The 26,845-nt window shown below is 49.0% G+C and overlaps 1 protein-coding gene across 3 annotated transcripts in view; it reads right to left on the bottom strand.

Annotated features, from left to right (window-relative positions):
- ESRRB (estrogen related receptor beta) overlaps positions 1-26,845 on the bottom strand; it is a 187,720-nt gene that overhangs the window by 38,316 nt on the left and 122,559 nt on the right. For all 3 annotated transcript variants that reach the window (XM_012438273.3, XM_012438272.3, XM_021675017.2), the window contains exons 2-3: positions 22,584-22,993; positions 259-375 (exon numbers count right to left, since the gene is read on the bottom strand). In XM_012438273.3, the coding sequence (XP_012293696.1) occupies positions 259-375; positions 22,584-22,993 (527 nt within the window). The remainder of the gene's footprint in view (positions 1-258; positions 376-22,583; positions 22,994-26,845) is intronic.

Below are 26,845 nucleotides of genomic sequence, written 5' to 3'. Positions count from 1 at the left end.
CAACTGTCTGGGACCCAGGTGGAGTCAGGGGTTCTGAAGGATCCTTAATGGAGAAATTCCAATTCCCACCTCCCTAAAGGAGGAGAGCCATGTGGGTACCATGGCTGGAAGTGGGCTGGCAGGTTGTGGGAGGAGACAGGCGCCAACTGGGTCTCACCCTGGGACACAGGTCCACAGCTTGTGCTTGTCTCACAGGGGACGGAAACTCCCTAGCAAGCAGAGCCTCCCGGCAAAGCCTGCCTCGGTGGGGCCTCTTACCTTCCTTCAGCATCCCCACTTTGAGGCATTTCATGAAGCGGCAGGCCTGGCAGGACTTGCGCCTCCGTTTGGTGATCTCGCACTCATTGGTGGCCGGGCAGCTGTACTCGATGTTCCCTGCAACCAGACACAGACAGGGTTTGTGGGTGCTGGCCGCCCAGGGCCCCCACCTGCCCTCGAAGGGCTGGATGGATGGGGATTTTAATTCATTCAAAGACACAGCTGCTACTCCCCCCACCCCGAGGCTCCCACCCGGCAGCGTTCTCAAAGCAGGTGCTGTGAGGTGCTTGTTGGAATGTTTCGAACTCTTTTCCATGTGGAGACTCCAGGTCGCAGGTCTGGGTGGACCAGGCAGCCACCTGGGGAAACACTTTCCAGAGGATGGGGCCACCCACAGTGTCGAAGCCACCCTGGACGGGGACATTGAAACTCACTGAGCTGGCATTTTACTCCAGGAGAACGCCCCCTGTGCTGACCGGAGCATCAGTGCAGACCACCACCACCACTGCCAGCACCACCGGCTCCTCCAGCCTCCAGCCTGGCACCCCCGGCGTGCGGGAAGAGCCTCTTGGAAACTCTGTGTCCACCAGGATTAAGGCCCAGGTTCCGCATCTCACTGGAGAGGTCCAGGCCACTCGGCTTTGCTGACCTTGAGGATATACTTTCCTTTCACCAAGGTGAAATTTCCTCATCTTCAAAACAGTGGGATAATCTACTAAATGAAGGATTAATCAAGACCACCTATGGACAACTGCTTTAAACACTATTCAACGTGAGGGGGTCATTTTACAAGCACAGTTCATTCAGCAGAGGGAATCTGGGATGAAGTGTTCAGGCCACTCCTTTCATGGGTTATAAGAATGGCTAACAGCCTGGACGTGGTAGTTTACACCTGTTATTCCAGCACTTTGGGAGGCTGACACAGGTGGATAACCTGAGGTCAGGAGTTTGAGATCAGCCTGACCAATATGGTGAAACCCTGCATCTACTACAAATTCAAAAACATTAGCCAGGTGTGGTGGCATGCACCTGCAATCCCAGCTATTCAGGAGGCTGAGACAGGAGAATTGCTTGAACCTGGGAGGTGGAGGTTGCAGTGAGCCAAGATTGCTCCACTACACTCCGGCCTGGGCAACAGAGCGGGACTCCATTGAAAAAAAAATGGCTACCATAAATCCAACCCCTGCTCCTCTAAGCTGTAGGCCCCACAAAGCCAAGACACCACTGGGCTGCTCCCCAGTGCCGAGTAGCACTTAGCACAGCCCCCACCATACAGAGACGGACAGGTAGAAGGCAGTTTGTGATTGATCTACAGAGTCCTTCCCAATAGCAATTCCATGAAAGAGAAAGTAGATACTAATACTACTCCCATTTTACAGATGAGAAATCTGAGTTTTCCAGGTGTTTCTAGGCAGTGTGAATACAGAGGTCTTATTTAGGTTGAACTGACCTTCCAGGTTCTTCCTGAGAGGCAGTGGCTGCCTTTCTAATACAGGCGTCTGCCCTGGGCACTCTGACCGCTGACTCTTATTAACGAATGTGCTTTGAGCACCTACGATGTGCCTGGTGATGGAGGGAAAGGCAATCAGGGGAGGGCCAGTGGGAGAGGTAAAGAAATGCAACTGGAAGGTACAAATGAACAGCACACCACAGTGCAGTTTTGTTATTGTGTCTCTTCAGCTCCTGTCCCAAAGTCACTGAGGTCAGCCTGAGCCTGGGATTTCACAGAACAGAATCTCTGAACTAGAACCCCGCTCGTTCCCACCTCTTGAGGGAGCAGGGAGGAGCTGGAGGCCTGCCTATCTGCATCCTGCACACCCAGCCCTACCCACTTCAGAGGAATAGCAGCTAAGATTTATTGTGCGCCTACTGTGTGCATAACGGGCACCAGCTCCTTCAGTCCTCACAACAGCCTCTGAAGGCATATCAGTGTCCCATTTCACAGACCAATAAACTGAGGCTCTGGGAGCTGAAGCAGGTTACCCAAGGCCACACGGAGCTCTTGTCCCACCCTGCATCTCACAATGGGCATGGAGAAATGGGAAGTGCTGCCCCCAAGGACAGGCGCCTGTTGCTGACCCAGCAGCTGAGGTCACCTGGTGGGCAGTAGGGGAGGAAGGTGGCCTTGGGCTTCCCTGTGCCACCACCTCCCCACATGGGCTATGGATGGAAACTTTTTCTATTGGATTTTCTGGAAACAAGCATGAACCATGTTCTACCATTAACAAAGTGCTTTAAAGTAGCAAAATTACTCAAAGTGCCTAACTGTACTGAGTACTCCCAATGGCTCCATGGGTAACCTCATGCCTTTTTATTGGTGAAGAAAACTGATTTCCAGAGCACCTCAGAAATCCACAGGTGAGGACTGGCTATCCATCCTCCCTCTCCCCCCATCTCTCTCCCTCCCTCAAGTCCAGCTGGCACCACCTTTCTCCCCATCCCATTTCTAGCAGGGAGGGGCTGGAGGTCATGCTCTGTGCTGGAGGATGGGAGGGGATAGGGAGGGGAAGGGATGAAGATTCTGTGTAATTCTACCTGCTTTTATCTAGCTCTAACCATGTCTTAGAGCATTCTGGCTTGGATGGCTTCTTGGGAAATAATTTTTATATTCATATAAGCCCAGTAAAATTCAAAAGACAAACAGAAGGGAGGAAAACACATATAAGAACTAATTCATCCAAGCCTTTATCTTGGCTTAGAAGGCGCTGGGGCCCTGTCCCCACCCAGCCACTCAATGCGCATACACCAGGAGTGTTTGTTTGGGAGCAGCCACAGTTCTGCTTTACAGATCCTGAGGCTTTCTCATTCCCAGCAACCCTGGAGGTAAACAGATTTTTCTCTATCTTACAGATGAGATGAGCAGAGGAGCAGGGCACAGTGGCTCACGCCTGTAATCCCAGCACTTTGGAAGATCTGGCTGCTCTTCCAAAGACCTCATCCATTACCTGAGGTCAGGAGTTCAAGACCAGCCTGGCCAACATGGTGAAACTCTGTCTCTACTAAAAATACAAAACTTAGCCAGGTGTTGTGGTGCACACCTGTTGTCCCAGTTGCTCGGGAGGCTGAGGCAGAAGGAGTGCTTGAACCCAGGAGGCGGAGGTTGTAGTGATCAGAGATCGCACCACTGCACTCCAGCCTGGGCGACAGAACAAGACACCATCTCAAAAAAAACAAAAAACAAAAAAAAGGTGAGCAGAATCCAGGGTATGGGACAGCAAGGACTAGGACCCAGCCTGTCAGCTCCAGCCTGCTCTGAGCCACTGCAAGGAGTTCACGGGGCCCGCCACGGGCTTCACAGCTCATGCTGCCTGCAACAGCAGGTCCGCACCAGCATGCTCTTTAAGTTTCCCATGCCTTGCTGTCAGCTCCTCAGCTAACCTGTCTCCTTTTGGGGAAGGGTAGGCCACTGGCTGCTGCTCAGAGCAAGAGGGTCACGACGTATGTGTGTGGAACTGGTACTGGTGCTGTCCCAGGACAAGAAGACCAAGTGCTAATGGCAAGTCCCAGCCAGGCTCTTCATCCTTTGGGGGCTGGTCTGCACGTGCATGTGCGTGTGTGTGTATGTGTGTGTGTGTGTGTGTGAGAGAGAGAGAGACAGAGAGAGAGAGACAGACAGAGCGAGACCTAATTATTTATTTATTTTGGTTCCTTTCAATTTGTTTTATGGTCCCAGCGGCTGGCTGCCAGCAAAGCCAAGCTGGCAGCCTTGCTCTGTAATTTTTTTAAGTGCCTCCTCGATAAAGTGATGAGATTAATTCATCAGAATTCCTGTGGTCTCTTGAGGCGGGCCTAGGAGCATGCAGGAACAGAGAGAGGACGTTGGCGACATGCACACGTGCAGCTGAGGTGTGGCAGTTTTGGGGACGAGTTCTCTCAGGACAGGGACATAGCCAATGGTTAGATTCCAGTTTCTAATCTGGGAGTGTATTACGTATAGACAGGTGCAGACTCCACTTTGGGCACATCACCTAACTTCTGTGAGCCTCAGTTTCCTCATCTGTAAAATGGGTACAGTTCCCATCTCATAAAGTTCCTACCTAAAAGTTCTCCAGATTCAGGCCAGGTGCAGTGGCTCATGCCTGTAATCCCATCACTTTGGGTAGCCGAGGCAGGAGGATCACCTGAGGTCAGGAGTTCCAGACCAGCCTGGCCAACATGGTGAAACCCGGTCTCTATTAAAAATAGAAAAATTTAGCCCAGCACGGTGGCGCATGCCTGTAGTCCCAGCTACTCAGGAAGCTGAGGTGGGAGGACTGCTTGCGCCCAGGAGTTCTGGGCTGCAGTGTGCTATGCTGATTGGGTGCCCACACTAAGTTCGGCATCAATATGGTGACCTCCCAGGAATGGGGGACCACCAGGTTGCCTAAGGAGGGGTGAACAAGCCCAGGTCGGAAACAGAGCAGGTCAAAACTCCCGCGCTGATCAGTAGTGGAATCACACCTGTGAATAGCCACTGCATTCCAGCCTGGTCAAATAGCAAGACCCTGTCTCTAAAAAATAATAATAAAAAGAAAAAATTAGCCAGGCATGGGGGCGCATGCCTATAATCCCAGCTACTCAGGAGGCTGAGGCAGGAGAATCACTTGAACCCGGGAGGCAGAAGTTACAGTAAGCCCAGGTCATGCCATTGCACTCCAGCCTGGGTGACAGAGCGAGACTCTGTCTCAAAAATAAATAACAAAAAATAAAACTTCCTTGGATTCAGTGACAGAAAGCATATGAATGTCTTAGTGAAGTTCAGACACTGGCAAGCAGGCCACCACGGCTGCTCTGCTTATTTTTATATTCAGGCAGTTATTACAGCAGGGGTGTCCACTCTTTTGGCTTCCCAGGGCCACATTGGAAGAAGAAGAATTGTCTTGGGTCACACATAAAATACACTAACAATAGCTGATGAGCTAAAAAAAGAAAAACTCAAAAAAATCTCATCCTGTTACAAGAAAGTTTATGAATTTGTGTAGGGCCGCATTCACAGCCATCCTGGGCTGCAGGTTGTACAAGATTGTCTTACAGGGAAGATACAGCCAGAGGGTCCAGGGTAAGTCTTTTCTAGGTGTCAGACCCACGGTTAGCTACCAACTCTGATACCTGAGAACATTAAGATCTGCCTCAGGTCCCTAGATCTCAGAGTGCATGGTGTCCATGCCTGAAGGAGGGAGGCAGGCACTCGCAGGACCTGACCTGGACTTCTCGGTGACCTTAAGGCAAAGGGGTAATCACCACCACCAGCTCTCTTAGACACTGCACTTCCCTGAGAGAAGGAAATCCCAGGGGCATCCCCATCAGCTGCTCTTGAACAGGTGCAGGGAGCAGGGCAGCCCTGTCCCAGGCTCAGGGAGGGGGTTGCTAAGCTCAAACAGCTCTCGGGGACCTGTGGGCTCAGAGGCTGCTGGTCAATGACAGAGCTCAAGTGGCACCACTCTATGCAGCTGGTGTGAAGGGGCTGGGCTGGGGCCGGGCGCAGAGGCTCATGCCTGTAATCCCAGCACTTTGGGAGGCCAAGGCAGGTGGATCATATGGTCAGGAGTTTGAGACCAGCCTGGCCAATATGGTGAAACCCTGGCTCTACTAAAAATACAAAAATTAGCCAGGCATGGTGGCACATGCCTGTAATCCTAGCTACTTGGGAGGCTGAAGCAGAATTGCTTGAACCCAGGAGGTGGAGGTTGCAGTGAGCCGAGATCACGCCACTGTACTCCAGCCTGGGTGACAGAGCGAGACTCCATCTAAAAAAAAAGGCGGGGGGTACTGGGGTGATGGTCACTTGGTTCCATTTCTTATTTCCTCACCCCTGGAGACAGGGTCCATCCCTTTCATCTCTGTGTTGTTCAGGGTCCTCTGCTCTTCTGATCCTCCCCCTCACCCATGAGCTGGATGATCTTATCCATGCCACTGGCTTCCACTATCACACAATTGGCAATAATCTGCAGCCAGTGCTCATGTCCTTATAGCCATCTGCCTGCTGATGTGTCTACCTGGAGGCCCCCTCTGCTCCTCACCTTTCTCAAACAGAACCCATCCTCACTCAGCCTGTTCCTCTTATTGTATCCCTTGTCTCATCAAAGGGATGACTAGCCACCTGCCATCTGTCAGAAACGAAGGGGCCTCCTGGATTTTTCATATCTACCCCTAAGATCCTTTCATCCTACTTCCTGATACCTCCTCCCTCTGTCCCTCCTGCCACAGTCCTAGTTCCACACTCATCACTCTGCGACCACTGTCATGCTCTAGCCTGTCTCCACTTCCCTTTCCAATCTGTCCTCCACACTGCCCCCTGGAGGTCGGTTAATAACTCTCCCAGACAAGTTTATGGGCATTCTGGCTCATCACGGCACATGGAGCACACCTGTCTACACGACATCCCAAAAGTCCAGTAACTGGAGGACAGGAGTGAGAACGGTCTCAGAGAATGACGGAAGTAGAAACCTAGGTAGCTAAAGCAAGGGATCTGGATAAGAAATAAGCTAGCCACCCTGCAGAGCCTCAGAAAGTGCCAGGCATTGAAGACTAAAGATACAGCAACATCAGGAGCTAGAAGACAAAGCAGCAATGGTGTCCAAATTCTGGGGGACAATCATTTTCAAGTGGAATTCTGTACCAAGACAAGACATGAATCTAGTGTGAAGGTTGGAGGATGGAATAGAGGCATTTCCACATATACAAGGTATCGCTGATTTTACCTCTCTGGCACCTTTTGAGGACACTCATGAACTATGTGCTTTCCCCAGAGAAGAAGTGAACCAAAAAAAAGGAAGAGATAGGATCCAGAAAACAGGGAATACAACCCACAAGGAAAGTCAAGGACACATCAAGAAGGAACTGGCAACAGGCAAAATAGACAATTTTGTGATATAACTATGTTGGGATAGTGTGATGATCGTGTATGTGTGTATGTATGTTGGGATGGGTTGTGTAACTGCAGCTCACTCATCTTCTATAACAGAAAGTCAAGAAAGAAGGTAAAAATTTCTGTCAGCAAATATGGCTGTAAAATCATAATATTAGCAAATGATAGAATTTTTTTCTTTTTAATGGTTAACTCTGGATTAGAGTGGGAGGAAAATGGGTATGGCCAGTGACTGTGATCCTTCATTATAAAACTTACTTTTTGAGACAGAGTCTCACTCTGTCACCCAGGCTAGAGGACAGTGGCACAGTCTTGGCTCACTGCAGTCTCTGCCTCCCGAGTTCAAGCGATTCTCCTGTCTCAGCCTCCCAAGTAGCTGGGATTACAGGGGCCCACCACCACACCTGGCTAATTTTTGTATTTTTATTAGAGACAGGGTTTCACCATGTTGGCCAGGCTAGTCTGGAACTCCTGACCTCAGGTGATCCACCCACCTCAGCCTCCCAAAGTGCTGGGATTACAGGCATGAGCCACTGTGCCTAGCCTAAAATTTATGTTTCTTTTATACTTTTAAAACTATTTGCATACCTTATTTTGAAAAGAATTAGAAATAAATTTAAAGTATAGATTTAAGGTATCTTCCAACTGTTGCCCCTGAGCAGAGAACAAAATCTAAACTCCAGGGCAAAGCCTACCAGGCCCTTTATGATCTGCCCATCTCCAACTTGTTCACCCTAATCCGCTCACACTGAGGCTTCCAGTCTGTAGGCTCCAGCAGACCTGAACTACCTGTAAATATAGTTCATGGATCTCATGGAGCTCCCAGCCCTCCCACGCCTCCTTCTACCTGAAAGTCCTCATTTAGTGCTCCTGGCCAGCTCCTCCACATCCCTGGAGCCTTGGCTCTCACATGGCCTCCTTGGTGACACTTTCTTCCCTTCTGCCCCAGAGAGGCTAACGTGTTTCTTCCCACCACCCCATCCCCACACTGAAAGCAGCTAGCTTAGTGTTTCATAATCAGGATTGTAACTGCGGGCCTCCCTTATAAACTATGTGTTTATTAGGAATGGAGATTATTGTTTTTCATTTCTGTATCTCAAGTACTGTATCTTAATCCTGGTACCTGATTAATATCTGTTGAATAGATAATGAATGCAAATGAATCAAAAGCAACAGGCCCCACCCAGAGAATTCTAGAATTCCACAACAGTGATCTTTCTGCTACCAAATGCAGTTGTCTTTTCTTGGTCTTTCTCTTCCTGGTCCTTCCTGAAGCAGCAGACACCCATTGCCCCCCTTAGACTATTTTGTTAGATACCATCTCCCTTCTCTCTACAGGGACCCTTGCAACATCTCTGACCACTTCTATATGTATTTCATCAACTCTGGGGTGCTTGCTTTTTTATTTTTAGTAGCTTGGTTTGTAATGAACTAAGGTGCTTTCAGTGGTAAGATGCACCATTATTTTACACACCAGTCAAGAAAGAAAAAAGAATCCACCAATTAGGCTAGGCACGGTGGCTCACACCTGCAATCCCAGCACTTTGGGAGGCCAAGGATGGCAGATCACTTGAGCCCACGTGTTCAAGACCAGCCTGGACAACATGGTGAAACCCCGTCCCTACTAAAAATACAAAGCTTAGTCGGGCATGGTGGTGGGCACCTGTGGTCTTAGCTACTTGGGAGGCTGAGGCCGGAGAATCACTTGAACCCGGGAGCCCAAGCTTGCAGTGAGCCAAGATCACGCCATAGCATTCCAGCCTGGTGACAGAGTGAGACTCTGTCTCAAAAAAAAAAAAAAAAAAAAGAAGAAGAAGAAGAAAGAAGAAAAGTGTCCACTGTTGTCTCAGGCCACTGGCCCCTTTTCTTCAACTTTTGATGTGCACGTGAGGGCAGTGACAAACATGGAACGACTGTCACCTGGTCAATGGTAACTGTGGCAGGCAGCCCAATTCAGAAATGTTCCTTGGAGAAAATGTACCTCTTAGAACTGATGGAATGTGGCACTCCTCAGTCTCCTTTCAAGGCCCCGCTCATCTCCTTCTGTTCAGCGGGGTCCCTCAACCCTTCTCCTAAAGAGAAGACCTGTTCTCAGATTTGAGCTTGGATGAAGCTCAGCTGAAGGGCTAGTTAAATCAGATTGCTGGGCCGCGCCCCCAGTCTCAGATTCAGTAGGTCTAGGGTGGGGCCCACAATTTGCATTTCTAACAAGCTCCCAGGTGTAGCCTTTGCTGCTGGCCCCAGGGCCATGCTTTGAGAACCACAGCCCTAGAGGATCTCCTTAGATTCAAAACCCCACTCAAGATTTTGCTTCTGGGCTGTAATTCCAAACTCTCCAGGGTCTCTGTGAACTGATCAAACTCAGTACGTTAAAAACTTTATCCGATATCTCATGCTCCTTCCCACCCCGACTACCCCAGCAGACGAAATTCTTCCTTCTGGGTATTTAAGTTTTCCCCCTAATGGCTTTGCCATCTCCCTAGTATCCTAAATTAGAAACTGAAGAGTCCTCTTTCCCACAGTATCCACAATCCAGTCACTATCCTTTTAATACTGAATTAATACTGAATCCACTTTTTTTTTTTTTTTTGGAGACAGAGTCTTGCTCTGTTGCCCAGGCTGGAGTGCAATGATGCGATCTCGGCTCACTACAACCTCTGCCTCCCAGGTTCCAGCAAGTGTCCAGCCTCAGCCTCCTGAGTAGCTGGGATTACAGGCACAAGCCCCCACACCCAGCTAATTTTTATATTTTTAGTATAGACGGGGTTTCACCATGTTGCTCAGGCTGGTCTCAAACTCCTGACCTCAAGTGATATCTGCCTGCCTTGGCCTCTCAAAGGGCTGGGATTACAGGCATGAGCCACCGTGCCCAGCCTGAATCCACTTTTGAAAGTTCCTCAAGCCTAACTTTTAGCCCTTTTGCCCCATCTTGGTTTGGATGACCCCTAACTGCACTGTTAAAATTGCTTTCTGCAGGCTTACACCTGTAATCCCAGCACTGTGAGAGGCCACGGTGGACAGATCACAAGGTCAGGAGTTCAAGACCAGCCTGGCCAACGTGGTGAAACCCACCCCCTCGCCCTCCCCGTCTCTACTAAAAATACAAAAAAAATTTAGCTGGGTGTGATGGTACACACCTGTAATCCCAGCTACTGGGGAGGCTGAGGCAGGAGAATCACTTGATCCCAAGAGGCAGAGGTTGCAGTGAACTGAGATTGCACCACTGCACTCCAGCCTGGGTGACACACAAAAAAATAATAAATAAAATAGCTTCCTCACTTCTCCTGCTTCCACATCATCATTCCAATTGTTGCCAAAATTATCTTGCTGAATGGAGATCTGATTAATTCCCTGCTCAGAAGCCTTCAATGACTTCCCATTGCCAAGCGTAAACAACAAAACAAATACTATTTACTTCATGTGCCAGGCACTCAGTTACACACCTCACAGGCATGTCTCATTTCATTTTTGCAATAACACTCTCAGGGCAGGAGCTATTTATTAGCCACATTTTACTGATACAGACATTAAGGCTTAGAAAAGCTAAGTCGCTTGCCCAAGGTGATACAGCTAAGAGACTGTAAAGCCAAGATTCTAAGCCTAGTTAAATAACCCTCACTTACTGTCCCTTACCACGACCTGTGAAGCCTGGTGCAATCCAGTCCCATGCTGTTTTTCCAGCCCATCATCCACCACTGAGCTCCCTCCTCTCTTGCTGCCGAGCATGTTTACCTTCCACTCCTGAGAAAGTGTCCCTTCCTCCAGGAAGCCCTCCCTGCCCTTCAGAAGGTATGAACCTTCTCTGGACTGTATGTGTCGCCTAAGTCACAAGCCGACCACATTCTGACTTGCACCCTGTCTGTGTCTCCAAAAAGAGGAATTGTGATGTGTTCTGTCATTTGCCAGTGCCCTGCAGATAGCTAACATTTTGTGGGTTTAATGGACTCCTTTTGTACAGATGAGGAAACTGGGGCCAGAGGAACTCCGTCCTTGCTTGCCCAAGGTCAGTCAGCTGGCGAGTGACTGGGCTGGGACCAGCACTAGCTCCTGACTCCCGCCCACTCCTGCCCACGTCTCTGCACCTCTGTCTTGTGTCTCCCAGGATCCAGGATCTGCCAGCTGCATTCTCCAGGACAAAAGACCTGGAGGCGATCCAAGGTGGAACAACCCATCAATCATCCCCCTTCCCCCCTCCTAGGGGAGTTTCCTTCCAAGCCTGCATCTGGGCCCCAGGTGAACGGAGGAAGCACTGTGCCAGGCCTTTCTTACTTGCTCCTTGTTTTAAGTTAGAGACCCAGGAGTGGTTCAAAGGACTCCCAGTGACCCATGTGAAGTTGGCCATCTACCTGGGAACTCAAGGAGTACAGCCTGGCTTTACCTAACTCCACAGCCCCCCATGGCCACGTATCATACGTTGTCAAAGGCTGCTGCTCTACCTAGAAAAACATCCAAGCGCACCACTCACCATGGCCCCTAGACTTTGCCCATCCCATCCAGCCCCTTCCACTTTGCCTTTACTCACTGACACTAGCCATGTCGGCCTCCACGCTGTCCTGAAACACACTGGCGTCTTCCCCTGCCTGGAACGCTGGACCCAGGATTCCTTGATGGGCTTCGGCTTACTTCAAAAGTCACCTTATCAGCACAGCCTTCTCTAATCTTCCATCTAAATGAGACCGTCCTTTCTCAATCACTCTCTGGTCTCAGCATTGCTTTTTCTCCTTCATAACACCTGTCTCAGTCTGTCAGCATGCCTCATTATTTATCACATTCATTGTCTACTTCCCCCTTGCAATGCAAGCCCGCTGGGGTGGGGCCATTGCTCTAGCCGCAGCTCTCAGCACAACGGTTGGTGTTCAAGAAATGTTCACCAGAGAACCGAACAGCTACGCCATTAGCTCAAATGCAGGGCAGGAGTTTTCCCAGTATTGTCCTTTAGAAAAGAGGAAGTTGCAGCTGGGTGCCCTGGCTTACACCTATAATCCTGGCCCTTTGGGAAGAGGAGTTGGGAGGACTTCTTGAGCCCAAAAGTTCAAGACTGGTCTAAGCAACATAGAGAGACCCTGTCTCTACAAATTTTCTTTTTTTAAAATATAAATTAGCTGGGCATGGTGGTGCATGCCTGTAATCCAAGCTCCTCAGAAGACAGGCAGAAGCCCAGGAGTTCGAGCCTGCAGTAAGCCATGATCCTGTCTCTGCACTGAGCCTGGGCAACAGAGCAAGATCCTGTCTCAAAAAAAAAAAAAAGAGAAAGTTGCTTATGCTTTGAGTCTTTATAAGGTCTCACGTTAGAGGTGCTATTAAGTCAATCACTTTATACTGAACAATAATCTACAATTTGGGAATACACAGGGCCCTAAAAAGACCTCAATCAATGCTACTCACCAGACTGAATCACTAACAAAGGGAGGAAATTAAAATAAACTTTTTTTTTTGAGACCAAGTCTCGCTCCATCACCCAGGCTGGAGTGCAGTGTGTGATCTTGGCTCACTGCAACTTCTGCCTCCCGGCTTCAAACAATTCTTATGCCTCAGCCTCCCAAGTAGCTGGGATTACAAGCATGCACCACCATGCCCAGCTAATTTTTTTATTTTTAGTAGAGATGGGGTTTTGCCAGGTTGGCCAACTGGCCTCCAACTCCTAGCCTCAAGTGATCCTCCTGCCTGAGCCTCCCAAAGTGCTGGGATTACAGGTGTGAGCCACCACACCTGGCCTGGGAGTAAAGAAATTTAACACATATTTAGTTATTCCCAGGAAAATGATCTTACAAGTGTTGAGTGTCAAAATCAGTATGTACCTGATACATTGTAGATATCTTGATCATAAATCAACACAAATAAAGAACTCCCCTAATGGTATAGGACATATACTTATGGCTTAAAATAAAATTTTAGGGATAGCAGCACGTACATTCTCATAAAATTTCAATTAACTGATGGAATGAAGGCAGCACATTGAAACACCATGTTAAATGACTAAAACAGTGGCTCTAGAGAAAGCAGACAAAGGCACTTGTATCAAAGATTCATTTGCTAAACCTTCCTTCACAAAGTCTGTGTAGAAAACAACTTTTCAAAAATAATATGTTGTTTACCATAAGGTAATTCAAAATATGCAAGCGTAAATAATATATTATTATAAGCAGACATTTGACTATTTTACCTAAATCCCCTAAAGTTCACACATATGCAAGCTGGCCCAACTTCTTCAGTTTGTCCTCCCTGGGAAATGGGAGATGACTTTGGGGATTGTGTTGTATTTGGACACACTGAGAACCTCCTACATGCCAGGTACTATGAGAGGGGTTAAGTGAAAATCAAAGTAACTGTGGGCTGGACGCGGTGGCTTACACCTGTAATCCATCACTTTGGGAGGATGAGGCAGGTGGATCACTTGAGGTCAGGAGTTCAAGACCAGCCTGGTCAACATGGTGAAACCCCCATCTCTACTAAAAAATTACAAAACTAGCTGGGCGTGGTGGTGGGCACCTGTAATCCCAGCTGCTTGGGAGGTTGAAGCAGGAGAATCACTTGCACTCAGCAGGTGAAGGTTGCAGTGAGCTGAGGTTGCGCCATTGCACTCCAGCCTGGCAGCCTGGGCAACAAGAGGGAGATTCTGTCTCAAAAAAAGTAAATGTCACCCTGTGCCTTAGGAGCTTGCAATCTTATTGGGGTATCAGACTAAAAAATGGCAATAATCACATGGTGGGATAAGGGTGGCATGATGGGAGAAGGTTTGCAGGACATCCGGGAGGAATGAAAGGAGAGAATTTGAGAAGCCTTCCTGTAGGAAATGCCCACTAACTAGAGACCTAAGGGACACAAGTCGGGAGTAGAGATTGGGAGTAGGTGCAAGAGAGAAGCATGTATGCAAAGTCTAGAAACTGAAAGCATGAAATAAAATCTGGGAACTAGAAAACAGAGCCGTCAGGGTGACCACAGCATGCAAAGGAGAGTGGCAGGAAACGTGGGGCAATCTGAGGGCATCCTCAGCCATGTTCTGGAGTTTCAATTCTCCCCACAAGAAAGCAGGAGACGTGGTCAGATGTGTGTTCAGGCTGGGAACAGGTAAGCCTGGCAGCAGGGAGAACAGGTAGGAAGCAGTGGGAGTCAGTGGTGGCCTGCGCTGAAGCAGGGGAAGAAAGACAAGCTTCCGGGTCAAGTGATCAGAAGGAGGGAGAATGAATGGACTTGGCCATTGGGATGTTAGTTTAGGGTGGGGATTGAGCACAGAGTTCAAGGTAAGACCCAGGTGTCTGGCTTGAACATGGAGGGCTGATGCAGGCACTGAATTGGGAACACAAGGAGAAACGGTGATGGAAGGAACGCTTCTGTTTAGAACTTGGTGCAACTGTGATGCTTCTGGGACATCCAAGTGGAAATGTTCATTAGGTGAAAAGGAATGGAGCTTGGGGAAGAGGATGACAGTAAGACCTATGGAGTTAGCATTCATCCTGATTTCAGAGACAACTGAAGCCATGGATATGAGAAGGAAGAGGCTGGGCACAGAAGCTGGGTCAAGAACTGAGAGGAGGAAGATAAGAACCAGGAAGCTGAAGGTGAAGAAGATATATATTTTATAAGATTGGAGATACTAGAGATATTTGAATGCTGATGGCCGGAAGGAAGGAAGGAGACTTTAGAAAACGAGGAAGGGAAGACAAAGGAGAGGAGGCAATGGGCGAGAGGGTCTCTGGGAGGAGGGGAAGAGGTAGGATTCAAAGCTGGAGAAGGGCTGAGCCTGGCGTAGGAGACATCTCTTCCAGCAGTGAATGAGTAGCAAGAAATAGCTGTGCAATCAGTAAATGGAAGCAGCTCCACACATGAGAGGGAGTGCATAGGTTTGGCAGCAGGAAGCTGAGGGAGTTCTAGTTTCTCAATAAAACAGAGTGCAGAGTCATTGCTGGGAGAGAGACACAGGGTGACAGGGTCAAGGTCATGACAAAGGTTTTCTTTTTTTTTTAAATTATTAAATTTTTATTTTTTGAGATGGAGACTCTCTCTTGTCACCCAGGCTAGAGTGCAATGATGCCATCTTGGCTCACTGCAACCTCCGCCTCCCGGGTTCAAGCAATTCTCCTGCCTCAGCCTCCTGAGTAGCTGGGATTACAGGCACCCACCACTACGCCTGGCTAATTTTTTTTGTATTTTTCAGTAGAGACAGGAGTTTCACCATATTGGTCAGGCTGGTCTCAAACTCCTGACCTCAGATGATCCACCCACCTTGTCCTCCCAAAGTGCTGGGATTACAGGCTTGAGCCACCTCGCCCAGACCTTACAAAGGTTTTCATTAGGGTAGGGTCAGTGTCGCTTAGCCTTAAGTCCCAGAAGCAGCTGACTTTGCCAGCCACAGAAAGGGGCTCCATCTCTCAGGGGCACACTCCTACTGCCTAAATTCAGGAACCTGATGTGTAAGCCCAGGGATACAGTCCAGGAGAGCAACACAGAGGGAGAAATTGATCTGTCTGCCTGACCTGCAAATTCACTCCTTGCAGAAGACCTGCAGGGGAACTAGATCCTAACCAGAAAGATGTTAATCAGATAAACGGAATGTTTAATCACATCAGGCTGTCCCTAGGCTAAGACTCCCTTTTCCTAGTTGCCTAAGTATGTCTGTTTTTTCTATGCCTCCAGCTCTGGCCAGTCCTTGTTAATGGGCAGATTTTTTTTTCTTTAGATATGCTAGTAAATGCAATCAGGTTGAGGTCTATCTCCTCTGACTCGAGCCATTCTCTCCCTTCAGGAAGGTACCTTCATCTGTCTCTGAGCTCATCTATTCTCAGTAAGTGTCATCATAGCCCCCAGCGACAAAAAAAAAAAAAAAAAAAAAAAAAAAACCTCCCTTTCATAGCATAGAATTGGGGAAGGTTGGAATAAACACCTAACATGCACTACTAGGAGATGATTATAGGTCCCTGAGAGCAATCTGCCTAGTTCAGTGCTGTAGTGCAGAGAAGTGTTTCAGGCTTTGCAGATCAGGCCGTCTCTATTGCAACTATTCAGCTCTGCTGCTATAACACTCAAGCAGCTATAGACAAGATGAAAACAAATAGGTGTGGCTGTGTCCCAGCACAACTCGACTCATACAACCAAGTGCGGCCGGCTGGCAGGCTGTAGTTTGCCCATCTTTCCCCTCTTCCCTCCCACCCTCATTGTACTATCAGCCAAGCACATAAAGATTGGTGGCCAGGCACAGTGGCTCATGCCTATAATCCCAACATTTTGGGAGGTTGAGGCGGGTGAATCACTTGAAGTCAGGAGTTGGAGATTAGCCTGGCCAACAGTGAAACCCATCTCTACTGAAAATACAAAAATCAGCCAGGCGTGGTGGCCGTCCCTGTAATCCCAGCTACCTTGGGAGGCTGAGGCAGGAGAATTGCTTGAGCCTGGAAGGCAGAGGTTGCAGTGAATCAGAATCACCACTTCACTGAACTCCAGCCTGGTCAACAGAGCGAGACTCAAAAAAAAGATCGGTGGAGAAGGAATGACTCTGCCTTAATCTTTCTAAGTCTATCATGACATCTTTGTTTCTGCAAAATTTCTTCCCATATTAGTACAGCCATTGGATTGAGCAGAAGGAAGTGATCAAAGGAGGAGGTAGGGTGTGAGGTGACATGATTAGCATGATTTTCAGAGCTTTTTTTCTTTTTTTTTTTAAGACGGGGTTTCACCATGTTGTTCAGGCTGGTCTTGAACTCCCGACCTCAGGTGATCCGCCCACCTTGGCCTCCAAAGTGCCTGGATTACAGGCGTGAGCCACCACGCCTGGCCACTTTTTTTTTTTTTTTTTTTTTTAGAGACGGAGTCTCACTCTGTTGCCCAGGCTGGAGTGCAGTGACAGGATCATAGCTCACTGCAGCCTCCAAACTCCTGGGCTCAAGCAATCCTCCCACCACAGCCTCCCAAGAAGCTGGAATTACAGGCACGAGCCACCACATCCAGATAATTTTTTAAAAATTTATTGGAGAGATGGGTTCTCGCTTTGTTACACAGGCTGGGCTAGAACTCCTAGCTTCAAGGGATCCTCCTGCCTCAGCCTCCTAAAGTGCTGCCATTACAGGCATAAGCCACTACACTGGACCCAATTTTCAGAGCTTTCCAAGCATTTACATGCACTCATGAATGAATCATTCCATGACTTAAGCCCTCTCTCCATGTAATAAGACTTTTAAAAACATGGCCTGAATATTAGGTGCTTAGAAGACTAAGTCCTGGTTTGGAGCCCAGTGCTATGCCTGTAGACACATGGGCACTCAGCAGTAGATTCCAGCTACTTGGGTCAGGCACACTGGCTCCTCCCTCTAATCTTAAGCACTCTGGGAGGCTGAGGCAGAAGCATTGCTTGAGGCCAGGAGTTTGAGACCAGCCTAGGCAACAGAGGGAGGCCTCATCTCAACAACAACAACAAAAAAGCCACAACGGATTCCAGCTTCTTAGGGACAGAACCACATCCCTTTCTCTCCTGTTTCCCCTCTGCACCTTACTCAGAGAGGGACTCAATGAATGCTCACTGAGTTCTGAGTTTGTCTCTGTGGTTGTCCAATTATAGGTCATTTTTCTCCTCTCTGTATTTTTCCTATTTTTCGAGATTTTCTGCAATTGCTACATTTAGAAACAACAAAATCTGTCCAGGCATGGTGGTTCATTCCTATAATCCTAGCACTTTGGGAAGCTGAGGCGGGAGGATCACTTGAGATCGGGAGTTCCAGACCAGCCTGGCCAACATGACAAAACCCCGTCTCTACTAAAAGTAGAAAAATTAGCCAGGTGTGGTAGTACATGCTTGTAATCCCAGCTTCTTGGGAGGCTGAGCTGGGAGTTGGAGGTTGCAGAGAGCTGAGATCGCGCCACTGCACTCTAGCCTAGGCAACAGAGTGAGACTCCATTTCAAAAAAAAAACAACATAACCTAAATCTTAGAACAAAACCAAAGAGTTAATAAAATAACAGAGCAATCTGTCAGCCTTAAGAGTTTACTTTTCCCTGTTCTGAAGATAAACCTTTTTCTGGTTATGAACTTGAAACTCCCCTTGTGAGAAAAGGAAGGGGCCGCAGCAGTTCAGTCCCAACTGCACAAATGCTGCTGTTTGTCTTTTGACTTCTACGAAGAGATCATTATCCTATTCACAGTAGCAAGTAATTAAGACTATTTACAAATCTTTCACGTGACTCTGACGTGCTGAGAACATTCGCAGCCACCAGGGCCTCTGTCAAGCATGCAGTAGGATTTCTGAGTTTACACACATTGTCCTCTGCTTTCAAAAAATGTGATCCAGAACTCTCCAGCCCATCTAAGAACAATGTGGTGAGAAGAAAATGTGACTGTCTTCTAACAAGCAATTTTTCAAACACTGACCTCAGAGAGTCTAAAACAATGACCACCTCAAGCTTAGGCATGGTAGTTCACACCTGTAATCCCAGCACCTTGAAAGGCCAAGATGGGTGGATCACGAGGTCAAGAGTTCAAAACCAGCCTGATCAACATGGTGAAACCCCATCTCTAGTAAATAAAAAAATAAAAAAATTAGCTGGGCGTGGTGGCACGTGCCTGTAATCCCAGCTACTCAGGAGGATGAGGCAGGAGAATCGCTTGAACCCGGGAGACAGAGGTTGCAGGTAGCTGAGATCACACCACTGCACTCCAGCCTGGGCGACAGAGTAAGACCCTGTCTCAAAAAATAGAAAATAAAAAAATGACAACCTCACCAAGACCACTTTACAATTTAGAAAGAAAAATGTTGTTATTTTGGTAATGTCAATTGACTTCAACATTTTATGCTTGTCAAATATCCAATGATTTGTGTAAAAATCATCAGACTGGAGGTTCTCACTCTTGGCTGAGGCAAGAGACAGCATCACCATGCAATGCTTTTCAAATACAGAGATGCCAAGGCCTTCCCCTAGACTCATACTCCGGGAGTAGAAAGTGGGCAGAGACCAGGGTGCTTTCATTTTCATGTCCTGGAGGCCAGCACCATGCCTGATACAGAAGATGCTTAATAAATATTTGCTTGACAAAGATGGTAAAGGGCTCCTTCTAGGATAGTTAAAAAAAAAACTGAGGTCTGGGGTTTCAGGAAAGCTTGCACTACTCTTTTGCACTGCTAGAATTTTTACCATTTTTTTTAAAACTGTTCATTTAAGAAATAAGTCAATTTATGACTGGGCGCAGTGGCTCATGCCTGTAATCCTAGCAGTTTGGGAGGCTGAGGTGGATCACTTGAGGTCAGGAATTTGAGACCAGCCTAGCCAACATGTTGAAACCACATATCTACTGAAAATACAAAAAATTAGCTGGGCATTGTGGTAGGTGCCTATAATTCCAGCTACTCAGGAGGCTTAGGCAAGAGAGTCACTTAAACCCAGGAGGTGGAGGTTGCAGTGAGACTGTGCCACTGCACTCCAGCCTGGGCAACAGAGTGAGTCTCCATCTCAGAAAAAAAAAAAAACACAGAAAAAAGAAATTTATAACTAACATAGCTAAAATAATCTGAATCCTGTTAGATCAAAACAATGATTGTTTTATTTAAATATAGGTAGATTACAAAAGTTTGTTCTGTAAGATAAATGTGTCTGTTGTTTTCATAATACTATGTCTTAAATGATGATGTTGCCGGGTGCGGTGGCTCACGCCTGTAATCCTAGCACTTTGGGAGGCCGAGGTGGGTGGATCACCTGAGATCAAGAGTTCAAGACTAGCCTGGCCATCATGGTAAAACCCCATCTTAAAAAAAAAAAAAGATGATGTTAAAGGGAAAATAATAACCACAAACATTTGTTTGGCACTTACTAGGTGCTAGGCAATATTCTAAGTGCTTTGTATATATTAACTCATGTAAGCTTTTTCTTTTTCTTTTTTTTAATTTTTTTTCTTTTTTTTTTTTGAGACAGGATCTTGCTCTATTGCCCAAGCTGGAGTGCAGTGGCACAATCTCAGCTCACTGCAACCTTTGCCTCCTGGGTTCAAGCAATTCTCCTGCTGCCTCCCAAGCAGCTGGGATTACAGACACCTGCCACCATGCCTGGCTAATTCTTATATTTTTAGTAGAGATGGGGTTTCACCACATTGGCCAGGCTGGTCTCAAATTCCTGGCCTCAAGCGATCCACCTGCCTCAGCCTCCCAAAGTGCTGGGATTACAGGTGTGAGCCACTATGCCCAGCTGATATCTCACTTTTTAGATGAAGTAACTGAAGCACAGAGAGAAACTGAGGCAGCATGCCCAAGGTGAGGCTATAAGGGAACGATGGAACCGTGTGACCAGGAGCCCTGGTGGTTAGCCAATGCACTATACCTCAACAAACGTGTGGAACTGGAAACAAGTCCACTCCTAATGTCCTCAATTAGCTTCACAGATTGCCATCTGAAGAAATGTCAACACATAAATAATGGTTGAATTAACAGAATCATCCCAGGGAAGCTCAGCCTGCCTCTTCCAAAAGGGAAAGGAGTGGGGTGGGTACATTCCGGGGACAGCCAGGCAGGGCCCTGGAGAGGGATCAGATGCAGGGGCAGGCTGGGTGGTTCCTGGGTTTTCTCCAGTCTGACGGCACCAGCTCATCACGATGACCCGCATGAGCAAGTTTCTGCCTATCCTATCACTGGCACCTACAGCCTGGCCTGGTGCTTAGCAGATGCTCAGCAGATCTAACTTGATCTTGACTAACTTGAATGAAAGTGCTCTGCCCAGTGCCTGCTGCAATTAAGAATCACAGCTATTGGCCAGCCACGGTGGCTCACGCCTGTAATCCCAGGATTTGGGAGGCCAAAGTGGGTGGATCATTTGAGCCCAGGTGTTTGAGACCAGCCTAAGCAACATGGTGAGACCCCATCTCTACTAAAATTCAAAAATGAACTGAATGTGGTGGTGCCCACCAGTGGTCCCAGCCGTCTCTCTCTGCCATGAATTTGGTAACCCTGTGGGGGCAGGCTCACCATTCCCCCAGTTTACCTCGGGGTGACTTTACAGAGCGACCCACCAGGGTTCTTGCACTCTGTCAGAGTGATTCACTCTAGTACCCACAGAAAGAGGCTGCCACCCCCATGGCCATTGGAATGTGACTCAGCTGATATGTAAATGTATTGAAAAAAAAAGCTTATGGGCGTGGTGGCAGTGATGGTAGTTCGAGCTGCTTGAGAGGCTGAGGCGGTAGGATGGATTGAGCCCAGAGTTCAAGGCTGCAGCGTGCAATAATCGTGCCTGTGAATAGCCACCTGCACTCAGCCTGGGCAACATAGCAAGACCCTCATCTCTCTCTCTTTTTGAGATGGAGTCTCACTCTGTCACCCAGGCTGGAGTGCAGTGGCCCAATCTTGGCTCACTGCAACCTCCACCTCCTGGGTTCAAGCGATTCTCCTAACTCAGCCTCCCTAGTAGCTGGGATTACAGGTGAGTGCCACCACGCCCCGCTGATTTTTTTTTTCTTTTTGTATTTTCAGAGTTTCACCATGTTAGCCAGGCAGGTCTAGAACTTTGACCTCAACGCCCATCTTGGCCTCCCAAAGTGCTGGGATTACAGGCGTGAGCCACTGTGCCCGGCCCAAACCTCTCATCTCAAGGAAGGAAGGAAGGAAGGAAAGAAGGAAGGAAGGAAGGAAGGAAGGAAGGAAGGAAGGAAGGAAAAGAAAGGGAAAGGCTTAAAAGAGAGGTCAAACTGAGATCCAGACAGGGTGAGTTCCTGTTCCAATTCCAACTGGCCTGAGTCTTCTACAATGAGAAAATACTCACATATTATTTGTTTTTTGTTTTTGAGATGGGGTCTTGCTCTGTCTTCCAGGCTGGAGGGCAGTGGTACCATCACAGGCCACTGCAGCCTCAGACTCCTGGGTTCAAATGATCCTCCCTCTCAGCCTCCCAAGTAGCTGGGACTAGAGATGTGTGCCACCATGTATTAATAAAAAAAAAAAAAAAAAAAATTTAGTGATGGGGTCTTACTGTGTTGCCCAGGCTGGTCTCAACTCCCAGCCTGAAGCCATTTTCTGGCCTTGGCCTCTCAAAGAGCTGGGATTACAGGCGTGAGTCACCAAGTCTGGCGTTTTACTTGTACAAGTAAAAAAAAACAAAAACAAAGTGAAGGGCCCTTTATATTTCTGATAGATCTGGAATTGCGGGCAAATTATGTTATTCCCCCCACAAAATAAACTCGTTGAGGGACACACATTTGACAGTGTACCCCATACCAGTGAGAAGCACCCAGGGTTTGGCATTCTGTGGATTTTCTTTGGGTTTCCTGGGGCTCTGCATGGGGGACTGAGAGGGTGGGGAACGCATGTTCTTTCAACAGCCTTCTTGCAGCTGTCCAGCCCCAGAACGAGACGCCCCGGGCAAGGGAAAAGGCGCCCCTCGGAAGTACCGCTCCAACGGCGCCCGGAATTGCCAGCTTCTGAGAATTCCTGTGGGTTTCTGCCGGATCCGCAGGCAGGGCCGCCACCCCTGACCCCCACCCCGCGCGCCCAGGCCCAGCCAGGCCCACCACGCACCTTGGATGGTCCTCTTGAAGAAGGCCTTGCAAGCCTCGCAGGAGGCCACGCCGTAGTGGTAGCCAGAGGCAATGTCCCCGCACACGAGGCACAGGCGCTTGGGGATGGCGTTGAGCATGTACTCGCACTTGATGGCCGAGTCCTCCATGATGCCGCTGGCACAGTCCTCGTAGCTCTTGCGGCACGGGGTGCCTCCCAGCCCGGCGCCTGCAAACATGGGTGGCGAGTCCAGACCGTTGGCGTGGGTGCCCAGGGCCAGGCCAAAGCCGCCGCTGGCGTCGGACGAGCCACTGGGGCTGTGGTGGCTGAGGGCGTCGATGCCGGAGGACGGGCTGGACGGCTCAGTCTTGATGAAGGAGCCGCAGCTGGAGCCCAGGTGCCTGTCATCCGAGGACATCCTGTTCAGCAGCCTGTGGACACAAAGCGGGAAGTCAGCCCGGGCGAGGTGCGGTGGGCGTGGCGGGCGGGCCCACCCCGCAGGGAGGGTGGCTGGGAAGGGCTCTATGCTAAGGTTTTGGTGAGATAAAACGATGGCCCGAGATCAGCTGGTCTCCACTCAGCACAGCCGGGAACAAGTTTCTGGCACCACCTCCAGAACCTTCTGAGGCCTCAAAGAAACTTTATTTTGATCAATAATCTTTAGCGAACCAGGTGTGGTGGCTCACGTCTGTCAATCCCAGCACTTTGGGAGGCTGAGGTGGGAGGATCATCGCTTGAAGGCAGGAGTTTGAGATCAGCCTGGGCCACAGTGAGACCGCATCTGTTAAAAAAAACAGCCGGACATGATGGTGTGTGCCTGTCGTTCCAGCTACTCAGGAGGCTGAGGAGGGAGGATTGCTTGAACTCAGGAGTTTGAGGACGCAGTGAACTATGATGGCACCACTACATTCCAGCCTGGGTGGTAGAGCAAGACCGTATCTCAAGAAAAAAAAAACAACCTTCAGATTAGGCACGCTAGTGCTTTGCAAATTTCTGGTTTGAGAGTGACACAAGATGGAAACTATTCAGCCAAAATGTTTGGCCAACCTTCCTGCAGAAACAATAATACACAATGGCCTCCATTGAACAGGACTGGCAGTCCAGCTTTGGCCCAGACACTCCAAATACGGTGAACTCGCTTGGAGCTTCCCTGAGAACCCTACCCTCACTAAGATCAGGACCAGAAGCAATGGGCCATTTGGCCAAGTCAAGAAGGAATCTTGTGGCAAAGGTACCAGCCAGATTGGCTGCCCTCTGGGTTTTGCAACTGGTCCAGGCTTGGTATCAGAAGACAAGTCTGGAAGGTGGCTCCCAGAACTCCCTCTCTCATTTCCCTTCCTAGACCCCAAGGAGGCCAGCTTCTACCCAGCCAGCCTGTCCCCCAAGAGGCATGCCTCCATTAGAAAGCTTGAGGGAGCATTCCAACCCCAACCCTGAGCATCCCCAGCCCACGCATAAAGTCCAGGTGAATTACCAGTATGGCAAGATCACTGTGTGGGTAACAGAATGTTTCCCATAAACCAAGCCCCTCTGCCCAGACCATGCTGGTGAGGGAGAAGTCCAGCAAGGGTGTGCCCCTCCCACATCCCAGCTCCCAGGATGAAGGGAGGAGACCTGTCCCTCTCTCGATATGGACAAGAAAGGCAGCCAAGCTCACGCCTGTAATTCCAGCACTTTGGGACACTGAGGTGGGCGGATCACAATGTCAGGAGATCGAGACCATCCTGGCCGACATGGTGAAATCCCATCTCCACTAAAAATACAACAATTAGCTGGGTATGGTGATGCTCGCCTGTAGTCCCAGATACTCAGGAGGCTGAGGCAGGAGAATCGCTTGAACCTGGGAGGCAGAGGTTGCTGTGAGCCAAGATCGCACCACTGCACTCTAGCCTGGAGACAGAGTGAGACGCCATCTCAAAAAAGAAAAAGAAAAAAAAGAAAGGCAGCCGAGCTCTGGGAGATTAATTAAGGTGTGTGTTCAGGGAAACCCAGCTGTGGGTCATAGTCCAGCCAGGATTGGGTCTGAGGGTGGCCTGGGTCATGTTGATCTGTCCCTGTCCTCGACAGCCTGCCCCACTCCCTGAGCCTCCTCTGTGGAGGTAGAGAGGAGGTCCATGCTTATGCCTGGAGCAGGTGAAAGGAAAGAGGGAAAGATCTTGAAAAGTAGCAAAGGATAGAGAGGCCATAGGACAGCTCCGCCCATGGAAAGATGACTCATGGGTAGCAGGGAGCGTCTCTGCCTTATCACACCCACAGAGCCCACTCGAATCTGGCAATCCATGGCCAAACACCAATGCCACGAAATGTGTCTGGTCAACCTTAGGATGGGGAGAGGCTTCCACTGTCCATGGTCTCATTAATGATTAATACAAATTAACCCCTCCTGGCTGGGTACAGTGGCTCACGCCTGTAATCCCAGCACTTTGGGAGGCCGAGACAGATGGATTCCTTGAGGTCAGGAGTTCGAGACCAGCCTGGCCAACATGGTGAAATCCCGTCTCTACTAAAAATACAAAAATTAGCTGGGCATGGTGGCAGGGGCCTATAGTCTCAGCTACTTGGGAGGCTGAGGCAGGGAGAATCACTTGAACCCGAGAAGCAGAGGTTGCAGTAAGCTGAGATCATGACACTGTACTCCAGCCTGGGCGACAGAGTGAGACTCTGCCTCATAAATAAATAAATATTTTTTAAAAACAAACTAACCCCTCCTGAGGGGCTGCCCTTGACTATGGCCAGAGACAAGGAGCTCACTCTCCCATAGACCAGAAGCTGGGAGCTACAAACACAAAGCTAAAAGATAGGTTTGTAACTTTGTCTGCCTTAGGTTTAAGGCTCCTACTCTCCAGAAGTTCACAATCTCCCAAAATGCAGTGTGTGAAGAGAGAGACTCCTGGGTCTCTTCGGTTCCCCATAGAATGTTCCCGAGTCCTCCAAGATACCCTCCTATAAGCCCCAGCCCCTTAGTTGGGAATCTCCTCCAGGCCCTTCTGCATCTCTGTGATCATCTCCCTGGGCACTGCCACACACTCTCCAACCACTAGTGGAGTCCCCAGGAAAGACATCAGCCTGGCAGGCCATCACCTGCAGGGGCATCTGATGAGCAGGCAAGGGCGTTTGTTAATTTGTATTAATTAACCCCTCCGGCACCCTTCTGAGAGGCAGGCAGAATAGAGCTGACCGCATCCTAACTTTTAATCCCCTCCTGCTCTCCTGATGGCTGTTTTAGGTTTTGCTTTTCACAGGAACACCCTAGGGCACTGTGGAAAACCCTGCAGAGCAGGACAGCTCCCAGACCCCAGAGGCCTTCAGCCCAAACCTTCCCCAGGCTGCAGAGGGCCCCAGAGATCCCAGGAGATACACTTGACATAAACAGTAATTACAGCAGCGGTGATGTAGTGAGCAAGTGTTCTGCGCCACCTGCTTCAGATCTGTGCCTTGATGGATAAGAGGCATTTGCCCCAAGGAAAGTAAATGCCTCCCCCGCACCCATCTCAGGGCTGGACAACCCTGAAGAATACCAGAGCAGGCAGCAGTTTGCTTCCCAAGCCTTGGTTTCCTCTCCGGCTCCCTTCCTTGATTCAGAAGTGTACAAAGCATCCTGCAGTGTCTGGACCCCACCACCAGGCCCTGAGTGGAGACCCCCAGGGCTGAGAGAGAAGCAAAGCAGATGCTGGCCTCTATCAGGGTTGGTGAGGGAAGCCCGCTATTAATTTAGAGTCTGAGTCCCACTTCAGGCGGGTCTAGTAATTTCAGTCCTCCAGCTTTCTCATTTCCATGACTTTTTTTTTTTTTTTTCGAGATGGAGTCTCACTGTGACACCCAGTGTGGAGTGCAATGGTGCAATCTCAGCTCACTGCAACCTCCGCCTCCTGGGTTCAAGCAATTCTCCTGCTTCAGCCTTCTGAGTAGCTCGGATTACAGGCGCCCACCACCATGGCTGGCTAATTTTTGTATTTTTAGTAGAGATGGGGTTTCACCATGTTAGCCAGGCTGGTCTCAAACTCCTGACTTCAGGTAATCCGCCCACTTCAGCCTCCCAAAGTGCTGGGATTACAGGCGTGAGCCACCGCGCCTGGCCTCATTTCCGTGGCTATTATTTTGGCCTCCTCAGCATGCCTTTTCCAGGAACTATCAATGTGAATTTTGGGCACCTACTGTGTGCCAGGTGCTGGCAAGATGATGGGAACACGACAGGCATAGCTCACAATCTCAACACGCTCATACTTTCGTAGGAATAACAGACACTAAACCAACACACGTGCACAGAGTCACGCGGGTGCCAT

This window comes from Aotus nancymaae, unplaced genomic scaffold, assembly GCF_030222135.1.
Source record: "Aotus nancymaae isolate 86718 unplaced genomic scaffold, 86718_ANA_hifiasm-v0.15.2.pri h1tg000011l, whole genome shotgun sequence".
Classification (NCBI taxonomy): domain Eukaryota; kingdom Metazoa; phylum Chordata; class Mammalia; order Primates; family Aotidae; genus Aotus; species Aotus nancymaae.
The sequence above is the reverse complement of the archived record's forward strand: the minus strand, read 5'-3'. Positions and strand labels throughout refer to the sequence as shown.